This window comes from Mustela erminea, chromosome 17, assembly GCF_009829155.1.
Source record: "Mustela erminea isolate mMusErm1 chromosome 17, mMusErm1.Pri, whole genome shotgun sequence".
Classification (NCBI taxonomy): domain Eukaryota; kingdom Metazoa; phylum Chordata; class Mammalia; order Carnivora; family Mustelidae; genus Mustela; species Mustela erminea.
This window is the reverse complement of record NC_045630.1, coordinates 13,485,642-13,499,919: the sequence shown is the minus strand read 5'-3', so window position 1 is coordinate 13,499,919 and position 14,278 is coordinate 13,485,642. Positions and strand designations below refer to the sequence as shown.

The following is a 14,278-nucleotide window of genomic DNA, read 5'->3' as shown; positions in this document are numbered from 1 at the left end:
GCCTTTGATCCGTTGTTCTTTATTCCCGTTGACTTAGAAATCTATATCCATAGGCATATCTCTCTTCTAGGATTTGATGCATATTACCTACATCTTTACCGGTATGTCCAGTTACCCCTGAAAACAGAACAGATTAAAATCCAAACTTTTAGTTTCCTCATAAGCCTCTTCCTATCACAATGACTGATTTTATTCTCCACTTAGTTACATTAGCGAAGTACCTGGGAATCATGCTTAGCAACTCTCTCTCCCACTTTTTCCGAATTTGTTTGATTCAGCAAATGCCACTGGTTAAAGCTAAAAGAATGGAACAAGATATCCCATGAACACTACTCATAAGACTTAACAAGATCCAGCACCAAAAAAAAGAGACAAAACTTAATAATAAAGATTTCAATTAATCAAGAAGGTATAACAATTTTAAATGTGCATGTGCCCAATAGCAACTTAATGTAAAAAACAAAAACCATTGTTCTGTCTGTTCTACAGTAATTAATAAAACAAGTAGACAAATAAATTAGTAAGGATGTAGAAGACCTGAAAAGCTCTATCAACCAACTCCACCTGATTGATATTTATAGAACACCCCTCTCAATAGTGGCAGAACATATTTGTTTCAAGTGCACAAAAGACATTCACAAAATCAGAACATAACCTGGGCTATAAAATAAATGTTGCAAATTTTAAAGACCACTATAAATCATATGTGCTCTTTGGCCTCGGGAAATTAAATAAAAGTTAATGACAGAAATTACCTGTAAAATTGATGAATTCTTAGAAAGTAAATAACATAATCCTAAAAACCCAAGGGTTAAAACCCATGACAACAGACCTTTAAAAATATTTGGAATTGAATGAAAATTGGAATATAACATACCAGAAATTTGTGGGACACAGCTAAAAACAGTGCTTAGAGGTAAATTTATAGCTTTTAAAGGCCTGTAGTAGAAAAGAAGAAAGGTCATGAATCAATTATCTAAGCTTCCACCTTAAGAAATTTTTAAAAAGATGATTAATATAACCCCAAAAATAGCATAAGGAAGAAAAAAATAGAGAAAAAGAACTGTAAAATAGAAAAGAGAAAAGCAGTGGAGAACAATCAAAAAACCAAAATCTGATTCTTTAGGGGAAAAGTCTAGAAAATTTATAAACTTCTAGCCAAAGAAAAATGGGTGTCTCAGTCAGTTAGGCATCTACCTTCAGCTTAGGTAATGATTCCCAGGGTTCTGGCATCTAGCCGCACATCAGACTCTCTGCTCAGTGGGGAGCCTGCTTCTCCCTCTCCCTCTGTCCACAGCTCCCCCTGCTTGTGTGCTCTCTCTCTTTCTCTGTCAAATAAGTAAAAATCTTTTAAAAAGAGAGAAAAGAAAAAACAAATTATAGGTATCAAGAATAAAAAATATAGCATATCCTATTGTCATTAAAAGGAAAATGATTTCCTTGAACATCTGCATACTAATAAATTTGATGACTTAAGTGAAATGAATAAATTTATTAAAAGACACAAACTACTAAAGTTCTTTAAAAAATAAAAAGAGAACTTAACTAGCCATATCTCTGTCAAAGAACTTGAATTCTTCATTCAAAACAAAGAAAACTCCAAGCCAGTGTAACTTCAGTGGTGAATTCTACTAAGTATTTAAGGAAAAGAGATTATCAGTTCTACCAAAACTCATCCAAAAGTAGAATAGGAAACATTTACCACTTGTTTCGTGAAGTCGGCTCTAGCTTGAAACGAAAGCATTTCAAAAAAGAATACTATAGGGGCACCTGGGTGCTCAGTGGGTTAAAGCCTCTGCCTTCAGCCCAGGTCATGATCTCAGGATCCTGGGATGGAGCCCGGAATCAGGCTCTCTTCTCAGCAGGGAGCCTGCTTCCTCCTCTCTGTCTGCCTGCTTCTCTTCCTACTTGTGATCTCTATCAAATAAATAAATAAAATCTTTTAAAAAAAGAAAGAAAGAAAGAAATACACCAGTATATTACAGTCAAATGATTTTCAAAAAGTATTCTAAAACCATTCAATGGCTTGGGAGGTGGAGGGGGATAGGGTAGTGGAAATAGTCCCTTCAACAAGTGGTGTTGGAAAAGTGATAGCCACATGAAAAAGAATTAATCTGGACTCCTATCTAACACCATATACCAAAATTAACTCATAATGTATCGAAGACTTAAATGTAAGAACTGAAACTAAAACTCTTGGAAGGACACATAGGTGTATACCTTTGTGACATTGGATTAGGAAATGGTTTCTTAGCTATGACACTAAAGCATGAGCATCCAAACTAAAAATAAATAAATTTTATCAAAATTAAATGTTTTGTATATCAGAGGACACTATGAAGAAAACCCCACAGAGTACCCACAGAATGGGAGGAATTATATGCAAATCATCTATCTGAGAGGGTCTAGTATCCAGAATAATCCAACTCAGTAATAAAGAACAAATAACCCCATTTAAAAGTAAACAGAGGATCTGAATATGTATTTCTCCAAATTAGATATACAAATCACCAATAAGCATATGAAATGATGCATCATTAGTCATTAGGGAATGCATATCAAAACCACAATCAGATAAAACTTCACACCCACTAGGATGGTGATAGGAACTGAATTGTGCCTCCCCAATCCATATGTTGAAGTTATAACTACATTTGGAGGAAGGGCCTAAAAATATGGCAATTAGGATCCATGGGTGGATCCTAATTTAATGTGACTCATGTTTTCATATGAGGAGATTAAGACCACACAGAGGAGGGGCCCCTTGGTGGTACAGTCAGGTGAGTATCCCACTCTTGGTTTCAGGTCAGGTCGTGATCTCAGGGTCATGGGATTCAGTGCCATATCAGGCTCTGCACTCAGATGGAGTCTACTTGGGACTTTCAGTCATAAAAAGGAATGAAGTACTGATACTACAATATGGATGGACCTTAAAAACATTATGCAATGTGAAAGATGCCAGACAGAAAGATCTAAATATTGCATGATTTCATTTATATAAAGTGTCCAGAATAGAAGAATCTATGAAGACAGGAAATTAGTGTTAACAGGAGATAGAGGGAGAAAAGGGATGAGGAAGCTGGGAGGTATGCGTTTTCTTTTAGGGGTGATGGAAATGTCCTAGAATCAGTGGTGTTGATTACACAACCTTGCAAATAGTCTAAAAACCACCAAATTACACACTTTAAATGGGTAAAGTGGTGAATTTTATGTTATATGAATTTTATCTTAATTCTTTTTAAAAACTACATTGAGGTATTACCTTACAACTAAAACAATGGCTAAAATTCTTAAGACTGATGCTCCCCAGTGTTGTCAGGGCAGGAGCAATTGAAACTTTCATAGATTGCCAGTGGGAATTCAAAATGATACAGAGAAGTTGGAAAACAGTTCGGCAGTTTCTTATAAAGTTAAACGTACACTTACTATACATATCCCAGCAATCTCTCCCATAGGTATTTTACCCAAGAGAAATGAATACTTATATCCATATGAAGACTCTTCTGGGACACTAGAAATTTCATGATCTGGTTAGCCGTTACATAAGTGTTTACATGAAAACATTTATCAAGCTGAACATTTGTGTGTATGTTGTACGCAATTAGTAAGTTTCTTAAATCTTCAAAGAAATAAAAACTACCCTGGTTTTCCTACCTCCCTCCAATTCATCCTTCATAGTCCCATTAAAATTACCCATTTTAAAAGAATATATCATTGTGTCATTCCTCTGTAAAACCTCAGTGCGTCTTATTACCATGATTTTTCTGTCATGATTTTTGGATCCATCATGTCCGGTTCCTGCTCACCTGTTGTCTAATTTCTCTGGGTTTCAGTCAAACCCTTTGCAATTTCATATCCCCAGATCTTCCAACCAGCTCTTTCTTTTTGAAACTCCCACCTCCCACCACCTCCAACCAACCTTCAGGAATCAGCTCACACGAGGACTAATTTCTCCCTGGAGCCCTCTTTCAAAGCCCCTGTTTCCTTTTCAAGGAGAATTAGGTGCTCTTTCCTCTCTGCTACCACATCTCTCTATTCCCCCTCTCTACTACCACACCTATTACAGAGTAGTGATATGTCGTTTAGGCTAATTTAATGCCGACATGTTTTTATTCCACTACGCTGTGAGTTCCGTAAAGGCAGCGGCTCTTCTTTCATATTTTTGTCTTGAGTATCTATTGCAGTGCCTGAAAGATTAAGAGGTATTTGCTAAATGCATGAACTCCAAAGCTCTAAAGATTTTTTTCCTGCCAAGCCAATTAAAATATGTTAAGTTACAATTATTTGGTTTTCTTCTTTGCCAAAGTCACAAACAAGTAACTACTGATCTGAGTTTCTGAATGGATGAAAGAACAAATAAATGTATCCATATTAAGCTCAGTCAAAAGCAAAGAAACTTGAGGGTTTGGTAAACTTTTACTTCCCTGTCACAGAATTTTCTTCAATTTTGAGGAGACTTTTCAAAATATTGTAATAATTCAAAGAGTCCCTTAAATCTTTTTTTAACATCCATGATCCCAGATTTCCCAGTCTTACGGTAACTGCTTATGAACCAAAAATGCTTTAAAAAAAGTTAATACCTACCTTACACTTTGATGTTAGCCTTCACAAAAGACTCCTCTTAATCAAATGTCTAGTTTTGCCATGGGCAGAGTTAAAATACTTGGTAAAGTCATCACCAAATAGCCATTGATTTATTCATTATTTAGGCAAACAAAAAACATGGTTCATCTCCCCAAATAGGTATCAAACAACCACAGAATGCGTTTTTACTCTTTCTTATGTGTAGCTTTCTTGTGCTCTCCTCTAACGCTCCATTGCTCAGTCCCTCTATTCTTTTCTGTGTCCAAGGAACCCCAGCTGAGGTCTGCTCTTACTCCTTAATACCGTCCCAGAAAGACAACTCTAGGACCTCTAAAACCAACTAAAGCAGGCATCAAGATCACTTGTCAGAGATGAGCTCAATTCCGTAACACCCACAAATATCTGCACTATAGGGACTCACACATCTATAAAACCCTCATTCAGAACTGAGAAATGGGAATAAGAAAGGGTTTGGGGTAGAGACAAGAGAAAGGCTAACCTGAATTTCATATCCTAACTACCAAATTCCTATAACTGTACCTCTGTTTTAAAATTCTGGACATCAAGAGTCCTTAATTTCATCAGCCGGTACATTAGGAAAGAAACAAGTTCTAGCAAGGGCTGGGTCTGTAATGTTTTCATCAAAGACTACTGCAGAACATACACTCAGGGAGGATTCCATCCGCTTTCCAGACTAATTTCCTTATTATAAGACCATTATTTAAATCTTCTCTATTTCAATTAAATCTTTAGTTTACCACCACTCGAGCTGTAACATTAGGTTGGAAAAGTACGAAACAGTATGAAAGAAAAGAGAGGATTCTCAAGTATTAACATTCCACAACCATAAAGAACTAGGAAACCACTGCACCAGACTACAAGGTTCTTCAGGGGAAAGAACTCTATCACCATGACAACCTGGGATATTTTTATTGAGAGAGCTGATAGGCTATACAGAAACATTTTTTCAGAATTTGGAGGTTGAGAATGATGTATAAGAACATGTGTGGGAGTTGAGAGACCTTTCAAATTTAGATTTTTGTCATTTTTTTTAAGTTTTTCCTTGCAAATCCACATGTTGCCAAATCTTGCTTTTTAAGGGCAAATAGGTAAAAGTCCTCTTTATAACCCATATTTATATATAAATGTTATATACCTGTATGTATATGTAACTTCACTAGTTAGGAAGTTTTCATTAACAAAGGATACAAACTATCTAAACAAGCAGGAGAAATTTAATCAATTAATACCTCAAAATAGATTATTATACATTAGCCTACTTATCCTCGGCTTAAAAATCTGAAGTATCAGGTGGATATTTCTCTCTTTTTTTTAAGGATTTATTTATTTATTTATTTATTTGAGAGAGGAGGGAGTGCACCCACGCATGCAGACAACCTGGGGAATGGGGGGAGAGAGCGAGAGAGAGAATCCTCAAGCAGACTCCTGCTGAGCACAGAGCCTGACTCAGGGCTCAGTCCTAGGACCCAGAGATCATGAACTGAGCTAAAATCAAGAGTTGGATGAGCCATCCAGGTGCCCCTCAGATGGATATTTCTATCCTATTAAATCATTATTTTTTATTTGACTTTATAACATTTTTATTTTTTTATTTTGACTTTATTTTTTATTTGACTTTATAACATTTTTATCTATTTTTAATTTCCTTCATACTATTTCCCGAAAGGTCTGTATAAAGTTCCATTATATGTGTATTATCTACTCAGTATATGCTAGTTTACTTAACCAAGTATGTGAGTTCAAGTTTATTTTGCCTACAAAGTTGATGTTAAGTGAAAAAAAAAAAAAAGTCTACCTCTCTGTCTTATAACAAATAATTCACAGCTACCATTTTATTTAAGCTTCACAATATTTCATAGGCATTTCAGAAGTGAAATAACTGTTATCAAGGAGATAATATATTTGGTAATTTCACAGCTGGGGGGTGTCAGGGTCTCTGTTAACCCAGATCTATTTGACTCTTTGAGAGTCTTCCCATTTCCTATGTGACATTGAGTCTCAGTGTCCTCAGAATTCCTGAAGCACAGACTTTGTACTTATTAACAAATTGTTTCTGGACCATGATGCAATATATAATGCAATATATTTGTATATCAGCTAAGATACCCTCCAACTTCTTGTACTGAAGACATCCTCTGCTCCAAACACATAGTAATGAGACATAAAATATAAAAAGAGAAATTAAGAAACAAAAAAACATGATCATGCTCAGAACCAATATAAACCTCTCTGAGGCCCAGAACACCAAACCTGAAGCCTGCTGGGCTTCCGACCTGGAATTTTGTCCTAGTGGGAACAGGGATCAAAAGTCCTCACAAGGAAGGGAAGAGACAGTTTCAGGTTCAGTGCTAAAACTAGGGGCTTCTTTAACCATGAAAAAGGTTGAAAAAGGCTGCAGTGACTGCTTCCAGAGCCATTGCTTAGGGAGGCAAGCGATAGGTGCCACCGAGCCACATCTAAGACTTGGGCCAAGCTGTCCACTAGTTCAGCAACTGGATCTGCAGTATCTCTTAGCAGCATAGCCAGACAAGACTAAGCTAGCAATAAAAGACCTGATTCTAGTCTGGAAGTCTCTTGGGGGGAAATGGAGGCAACTAAGAGTTAACAAAGGGCAAGGAAGGAAAAACAAATTTCCTAATCAGGTTATCTGCATGTCAAAATTCCAAAACATGCAAAGAAATTCATATTCAGAAGAGTGATCAGTGAGATTAAAAGAGAAGAGATAAATTCATTCCAGATGAAATGGACATATGAGAATGATCTGAAAATGAGTTTTAAATAAGCATGTTTAGTATTCTCTGAGAAAGTTAAAAGAAAAAAATACAAAGAATTATAAAAGCAAGGAGAAATCAGAAAGATTGATGTGGAAAAGCATGTACTAGAAATCCTGGAAATAACAAATATAGTCCCTGAAATAAATACCCAACAGACAAAATACATTCTTGAGTAGTCTCAGTTGAAGAAAAAATTTAGTAAATTAATAGAACTGAGGATTCACCCAGATTTCAGCCTAGAGAGAAATGATGAAAAGAAGAGAAGGAGGCAGACAGGAGGAATGGTTAAGAGTAGTCAGAAGACAAAAGAATTAAAGAGGGTTTATTAGTGATCTATAGGAATTTCAGAAAAAGATAATAGAGGAAATGGTGGAAAAACAAAATTCACAGAGATAATGGGGTCAGCATTTCTGAATCAATCAAAAATTAATATTCAGAATGAAAAGTACACAGAGAACACCAATCAGAAAAAAACAAAAAACAATTCCATATATAGGAAGTAGATCTTTTTAGGGGAACCTGGGTGGCTCAATTGGTTAAGCCACTGCCTTTGGCTCAGGTTGTGATCCCAGAGTGCTGGGATCAAGTCTGGGATCCAGTCCCACATCAGGCTCCCAGCTCCGCAGGGAGTCTGCTTCTCCCTCTGACCTTCTCCCCTCTCACACTCTCAAATAAATAAATAAAATCTTAAAAAAAAAAGTAGATCTTTTTTAAAAGATTTTTTAATTTAAATTCTATTTAATTAATGAATACTGTATTATTAGTTTCAGAGGTAGAATTTAGTGGTTCATCAGTTGGGTACAACACCCAGTGCTCATTACTTCAAGTGCCCTCTATAATCCCCATGGGGATGGTGATGTCGCCTCTCCTCTGGAAACTAGTTGAAGGCCTTCTCTAGATGCGTCAAAGGAAAATGTTTCCGTTTCAGTCTATTCTAGACTTTTCTTCCGTCTCCTGGCTCTGCCTTGTTGGCTGACTGAATCTGGATGTCCCGGAACAGACAGTGAAATGGTCACTTTCCTGCCCAAGGATTTGAAAAACAATTTTCAAATAATTCTAAGTCTCTCAGCTATTGTTCAAAAAGTGTACTTTTAGTATTTTCTCTTCTGCCACATTTGTATAGCTCTAGTCATCTCCATTTCTAGCTGTACAATCCTTAATCACTTCAGGAGCTTCACTGCACCTCTGTTGTACTCTGAAAAGTGCCTCCACTTTGTGGCTTACTCCTCGGGAGAGACACTCTATGATTTCACGACTTCACGCCACTGCTGCTCTCCATTCTCTCTGCTCCAAATTCAGCCTTGGCAGTTTCAGTGGCAGAGAGAAGCAGTCTTTTTTTTTTTTTTTTTTTAAGATTTTATTTATTTATTTGACAGAGACAAAGCGAGAGAGGGGACACAAGTAGAGGGAGAAGCAGGCTTCCTGCCGAGCAGGGAGCAGGATGTAGGGAGCCAAAGGCAGAAGCCTAAGGACTGAGCCACCCAGGTGCCCCAAGAGAGAGGCAGTCTTACCGACTTTAGTTTTGGGCAGGAAGAACAAGATCAAGAGTAAACACAGAAACACAAAAACTCACCAGTCTGGATATTAAAGAGTTGTGCCCTTTCCCACAGAGAATGCTTGAGAGTTCCCATATCATAGAAATGTGGGATTTCAAGCACTTCCAGTATCTTTTAAACATCAGTCCCTCCAGATGAGGTTTATTAACTTTTTGCTGTATTTGCTATTCTCATCCCAGCCCACTCAATTCAAGATCCTGAGCTCTTAAGCAGTCCCCTGAGTAGCAAATGAATATCTGTATGCTTGTCCAAAAAATTTGGTTTGTCTTTAGTAGACACCTTGGACCCTGAGTTTTTCTTAACTATCCTTCTTCACTGCCTCAGTCCCTGGTTATCTGTGCAATTATGATGAGATTTTGACACATCAATCAGTGTCTACCCATATCTTGTTATCATTAAACTATTTCAAGGAAGAAATCACCTGCTCCTTAGAGACTGACCTTAATTGTGTGAACTTGGATTCTTAAAACATTTCTGATTAGCTTCTATAAGAATAATATATTATTTTAAGTGCATCACAATTAAAGTATTTCTAATTCTTCTTTTTCCAGGTAATTTTAGGAATTAAATTTATGGAAGTACTGGGGCGACTGGCTGGCTCAGTTGGTGGAGCATGAAACTCCTGATCTTGGGGTTGTGGGTTTGAGCCCCACATTAAATGTAGAAGATTACTTAAAAATAAAATCTTTTAAAAAATTTATAGAAGTGCTAATTTATCATTATAAGCCACTCAGAACACAGCTCTTTTAATAAAACCAAGTTCATAATTTAACTTATTAATGTCTTCCATAAGTAGGATAGCTCATATTCACATAATGAGAGATAAAGCTCTCCATGAATAACAGACACATAGACACACAGACATATGGAGAGTTTATGGCTTTGATTCTACAATTTCAACCATGGGTCAAGAGTCATCACAGAAGCACAGAAACTCACTAGTCCAGATACCAAAGAGCTCTTCTTCCCAGTGGGCACAGAATTCTTGAGTTCAAAATATACAAACAGATAAAATAGAAATAGGTCACTCACTCGAGAAAATAGATCTCTAGAAATCACTAATCCTTTAAAAAGATCACCAAATGGTCAGACCATATTACCAAGTTGCTGATTACTGCTGCCACTAGAGGGACATAATCTATTGTCAATATACAAACCAAAATACAAAACTGGTGGAGAACAAAATTAAAATTAGGAAAACAGAGATTTAAAAAAATTCTGTTGAAGGGCATTTGGGTGACTCAGTCGGTTGAGCATCCATCATCTCCTGATCGCAGCTTGGGTCTTTTTTTCTTTTTTTTTAAAGATTTTATTTATTTGAGAGTGAGTGAGAGAGAGCGAGATCACGAGCAGGGGGTAGGGGTGAAGGGAGAAGCAGAATCCCCCCACTGAGCAGGGAGCTCAACACAGAACTTGATGCCAGGACCCCAGGATCATGACCTGAGCTGAAGCCAGACATTCATCCAACTGAACCACCTAGGCATCAGCTCCCGTCTTGATCACAGGGTTGTGAGTTAGAGACCCATGTTGGGCTCTGCACTGGGCACAGATCCTACTTAAAAAAAAATTAATTTTAAAAATTCTGTTATGGGGCGCCTAGGTGGCTCAGTGGGTTAAAGCCTCTGCCTGCAGCTCGGGTCATGGTCCCAGGGTCCTGGGATCGAGCCCCACATCGGGCTCTCTGCTCAGCAGGGAACTTGCTTCCTCCTCTCTCTCTCTCTCTCTGCCTACCTGTGATCTCTATCTGTCAAACAAATAAATTAAAAAAAAAAAATCTTTGAAAAAAAAAAATTCTGTTATTCTTCAGATTCACCTCTGGGAGCAAGAAAACAAATACCTGGACTTGACATTCCATGAGGCACACCTCTTTGGTCATAAGTTCATCTGATTCTGTCAGATGACTACATTGGGCATCTTGGTGAGAATGGCAAAACTGTTAGAGGATAATTCTAAAAAGAAAAAAGAAAAAGTAAAGTCATACAAAATGATTTTATTTAACTTTTTGAATAAGGGATCCAGAGATATGTTGCAATCTGTTCCAGAAGAATCCAAAAAGCAGACGCTTTACAGATCAGTAATATTGACCTTCCAAATGGATGTAAAACTGGATTTTCTACAGAGGAGGAGAGCTCTCCCCCCATTGAAAAGAATTTACTCACATGTTTATAGATAATAATCATTTGAATTATCACTTCTCAACAAGTTAACATTAATCACTACAGAATTCAAAAATAGTCATTCAAGATAAAGGTGAGTATCTTTTAGGATCAAACAATCCTCCAGATTCCAGCAATCTAACATCCATTAATCTCTTAATTATTTCAAAGTGCTACATTTCTCTTTACACATCACAAACCAGAGGATATAGGATGTAGAGGGGGAAGTTTCTGTTCATTCACAGATCTGCTCTAATTCTGGTCCTGTGTTAACCATTCATTCAAAAATATCTTATCTACAATCTATTGTATACTTAGCACGGCACTAGGTGGGGTAGATTTTGAAAATAATGGGTCATCATCCTTGCTCATAAGATACAATCTTATTACAGAGCTAAGACCTATGAGATACCAATCAATACATTTAATAAACAACCAGAAATTAGGGCTGTATTAAATAGAAATACATCTGCCCAGCACTATTCATTTTTTTATGTAGTTGTGAATTTTGCCTATCTACTAAAATGTATATGTAACTCCAAAATCAATACTTGCAAGTGCTTTTTTTTTCTTTCTTCTCTTTTTCTTTTTCTTTTTTTTTTTTTTTTTTTTTTGAGAGAGAGAATCTTAAGCAGGCTCCACACTCAGCATGGAGGCCCACCGGGGGCTCAATTTTACGAACTGAGATTGTGACCTGAGCCCAAATCAAGAGTCTGATGCTTAACGGACTTAGCCACACAGAGTGGTGAAAAATTTAGTTGTCCAACCTGCATGTTCCCAGGTAAGGTTGAAGGAAACAAAGCTTGCCTTCTTGTTTCAGCTCTCACACTATAAAAACTCTTCCCAGTCTATTTTAGTACCATGTTTTTCACATTTTTGTGCTTTTTGTTGATCATTCTGCTATTTAAAATGGCCCCCAAGGGTGCCTGGGTGGCTCAGTCTTTAAGCCTCTCTGCCTTGGACTCAGGTCAGGATCCCAGGGTACTGGGACGAGCCCTGCATTGGGCTCCCTGCTCAGTCAGAAGCCTGCTTCTCCCTCTCCCACTCCCCTTGCTTGTGTTCCCTCTCTGGTAGTCTGTCTCTCTCTCTCTCTCTCTCTGTTTAATAAATAGATAAGATCCTTAAAAATAATAACAATAAATTGGCCCCCAAGTGCAGTTCCAAAGTGCTGCCTGTTGTCGCTGAGCACAGGACGTCTGTGATGTGCCTTGCAGAGAAAATGCATGGGTTAGATAAGCTTCACTCATGCCTGAGTTATAGTGCAACGTTATGTTATGTATGGATTAGGTGACTAAAATGTGACCAGAGGCTCAGGGGAACCCCCATATTTCCATCTGAGGCAATGGTTCAGTATTTGCTGATTCCGTTATTGGCAGTAACTTTAGAGAACATAACTACCGCAAATGATGGCAATCAACTCTACACTGAGCGAAAATGTTTTTCAAATGCATTAGATTTCCTCATCAACATAGAACTATAAACGCCTTCCTGATAAATTACTCCACTGCTCTCCTAAAGAGCCTACAAAAGCAGTGATTCCGCCTGCCAGTACCCTTTCCCCATCTCCCCAGTTGATTCCTCCTCCTTCCTCAGTTTCCTAAGCGGAAGTCTCCGCGTAAATAACGCTTTCCAATAATCTAGAGTCCTATACTAAATTTGAGAAAAGACACACACAACACACACAGACGTTAAAAATGACCCCTGGGGATGTGCTCCCACAAAATTAAGTGCAAAAATCCCTGGTACCACAGTTGCACGGGAACACAGAGAAGGGTATTTTCTCCACCTCGGGCATCCGCCTTTCGAATCTCCCGAGATCATCATAAACATACGCTAAAACATGTATTTTTTTTTCTTTCTCTCACGCAACCACCCCGTACCGTCCCGCAGGCCTTCACAAAGCTGTTCAGCCCTTAGCTTAGCTCTTGTTCCTTTAAGACAGAGGTCGGTTGTTTGCCCTATTCTGAAATGGCCGCGCAGGCTTCCCCACCCTCTGCGCATGCTGCTTGAACCTAACTCGGGATTGAAGCAATTCGGAGGCTTTCGCGGCGCAAGATGGGGACTTGGCGCCGGGCGAGCCTGAACCTCCCAGCATGCCTTGCAGCCGGCCCGGACTCCCGACGTCTAGTGATGGGGAAGCCCTGGTGCTTTCGGCCGCCCGAGCGGGTGTAGAGGTTGAGGTTGAGCCCTGGGCCCGGGACCTGGACGCCCGCAGAGGGGAAGATGGAAGCGTGGCGCTGTGTGAGGAGGGGCTACGGCCGCTGTGTGGTGGGGAGAGGCCGGTCAGTAAGGCTGGGAGGGAGGAGGGAGGAGCGGGGGCGGGCGGCCCGGGTTAACCCGGGGCGGGGCGGGCTGGGGGAGGAAGGAGGAGGAAGAGGGTCCGGGCGGCGGTGCCGCCGGGACGAGCCTCCGGAGACCCCGAGGGATAGGTAAACCCGGCGCGCAGCCGGAGGGGCGCTCGGCGGACGGGGGCCGGGCCGGGTTCGGGGCGGTCGATCGCCGGCAGAGCTCGTGCCTTTCCGTCCCCGCTGGGCCTTGGAGCCCCGGCCCACTTCCCCTGCCCTGCCCCGACCCATCCTGCGCCCCCGGGTCGCGGGGCCTCCTGCCAGGCATCAGCCCCCGCCGGGAGCCGAGCGTCTGCGGGGAGGCGGCGGGTGCGCCGTAGGTCCCCGGGCGGCCTGACCCCGAGGGCGGCGCGCTCGTCGCACGCCACCCGGGGGTTTGTTGTTTGTGGTGTCAGTGTGTCTCACACTTCAGTCATTTGTATACCAGCCTTTACGGTTTATTACCAGATACTCCTTCCACACCTGTGTGTACTACATTTTTTTCTTGAAATTGACTTTTTTTTTTTTAAGCATTTCAGTAATGCTGCCTGTATTAGCGTCGCCCTGAGCAGTGTCCACGAAATCTTGGGTTTGACGTACTCATTATGGGCTTTTTCTAATAAATACTTAGATGTGAAAAATCAAAAAGTTTTATTGTGTACCATGCGAAATGGACTGGTGTACCTCACCTGGGAAACACAACACTGTCTTAATTATATAAGTCATGGGGATCTGGTTTTAATCTCCTACAGTCGGGGGCTTGATCACAATTCAGCTCAGCAGTGTTTTCCTGAGTACCAGCTGTGTGCCAGGCACTGTGCTAGGCACTTAGGGAGAGACCAGAATTAAAATGATTAAGAAGG

At 39.7% G+C, this 14,278-nt stretch overlaps 1 protein-coding gene and 1 long non-coding RNA gene across 11 annotated transcripts in view; one reads left to right on the top strand and one right to left on the bottom strand.

The window, feature by feature from the left end:
• ANGEL2 (angel homolog 2) overlaps positions 1 to 14,278 on the top strand; it is a 33,335-nt gene that overhangs the window by 1,805 nt on the left and 17,252 nt on the right. For 2 of the 10 annotated variants that reach the window (XM_032317007.1, XM_032317004.1), the window contains exon 1: positions 11,712 to 11,872. The exons of 1 other annotated variant lie outside the window; for it this stretch is intronic. In XM_032317007.1, the coding sequence (XP_032172898.1) occupies positions 11,863 to 11,872 (10 nt within the window). In that variant the 5' untranslated portion in view covers positions 11,712 to 11,862. Of the gene's footprint in view, positions 1 to 11,711; positions 11,873 to 13,102; positions 13,374 to 13,443; positions 13,521 to 14,278 lie in introns of those variants that run through there. 7 more of the 10 variants (XM_032317001.1, XM_032317009.1, XM_032317005.1 and 4 more) reach the window with 6 other exon arrangements.
• Positions 1,302 to 13,067, bottom strand: LOC116575680. The gene is made up of 3 exons (XR_004279912.1): positions 12,838 to 13,067; positions 10,773 to 10,884; positions 1,302 to 1,347 (listed from the first exon to the last, which is right to left on the bottom strand). It is a non-coding gene; the product is annotated as an uncharacterized LOC116575680 (long non-coding RNA).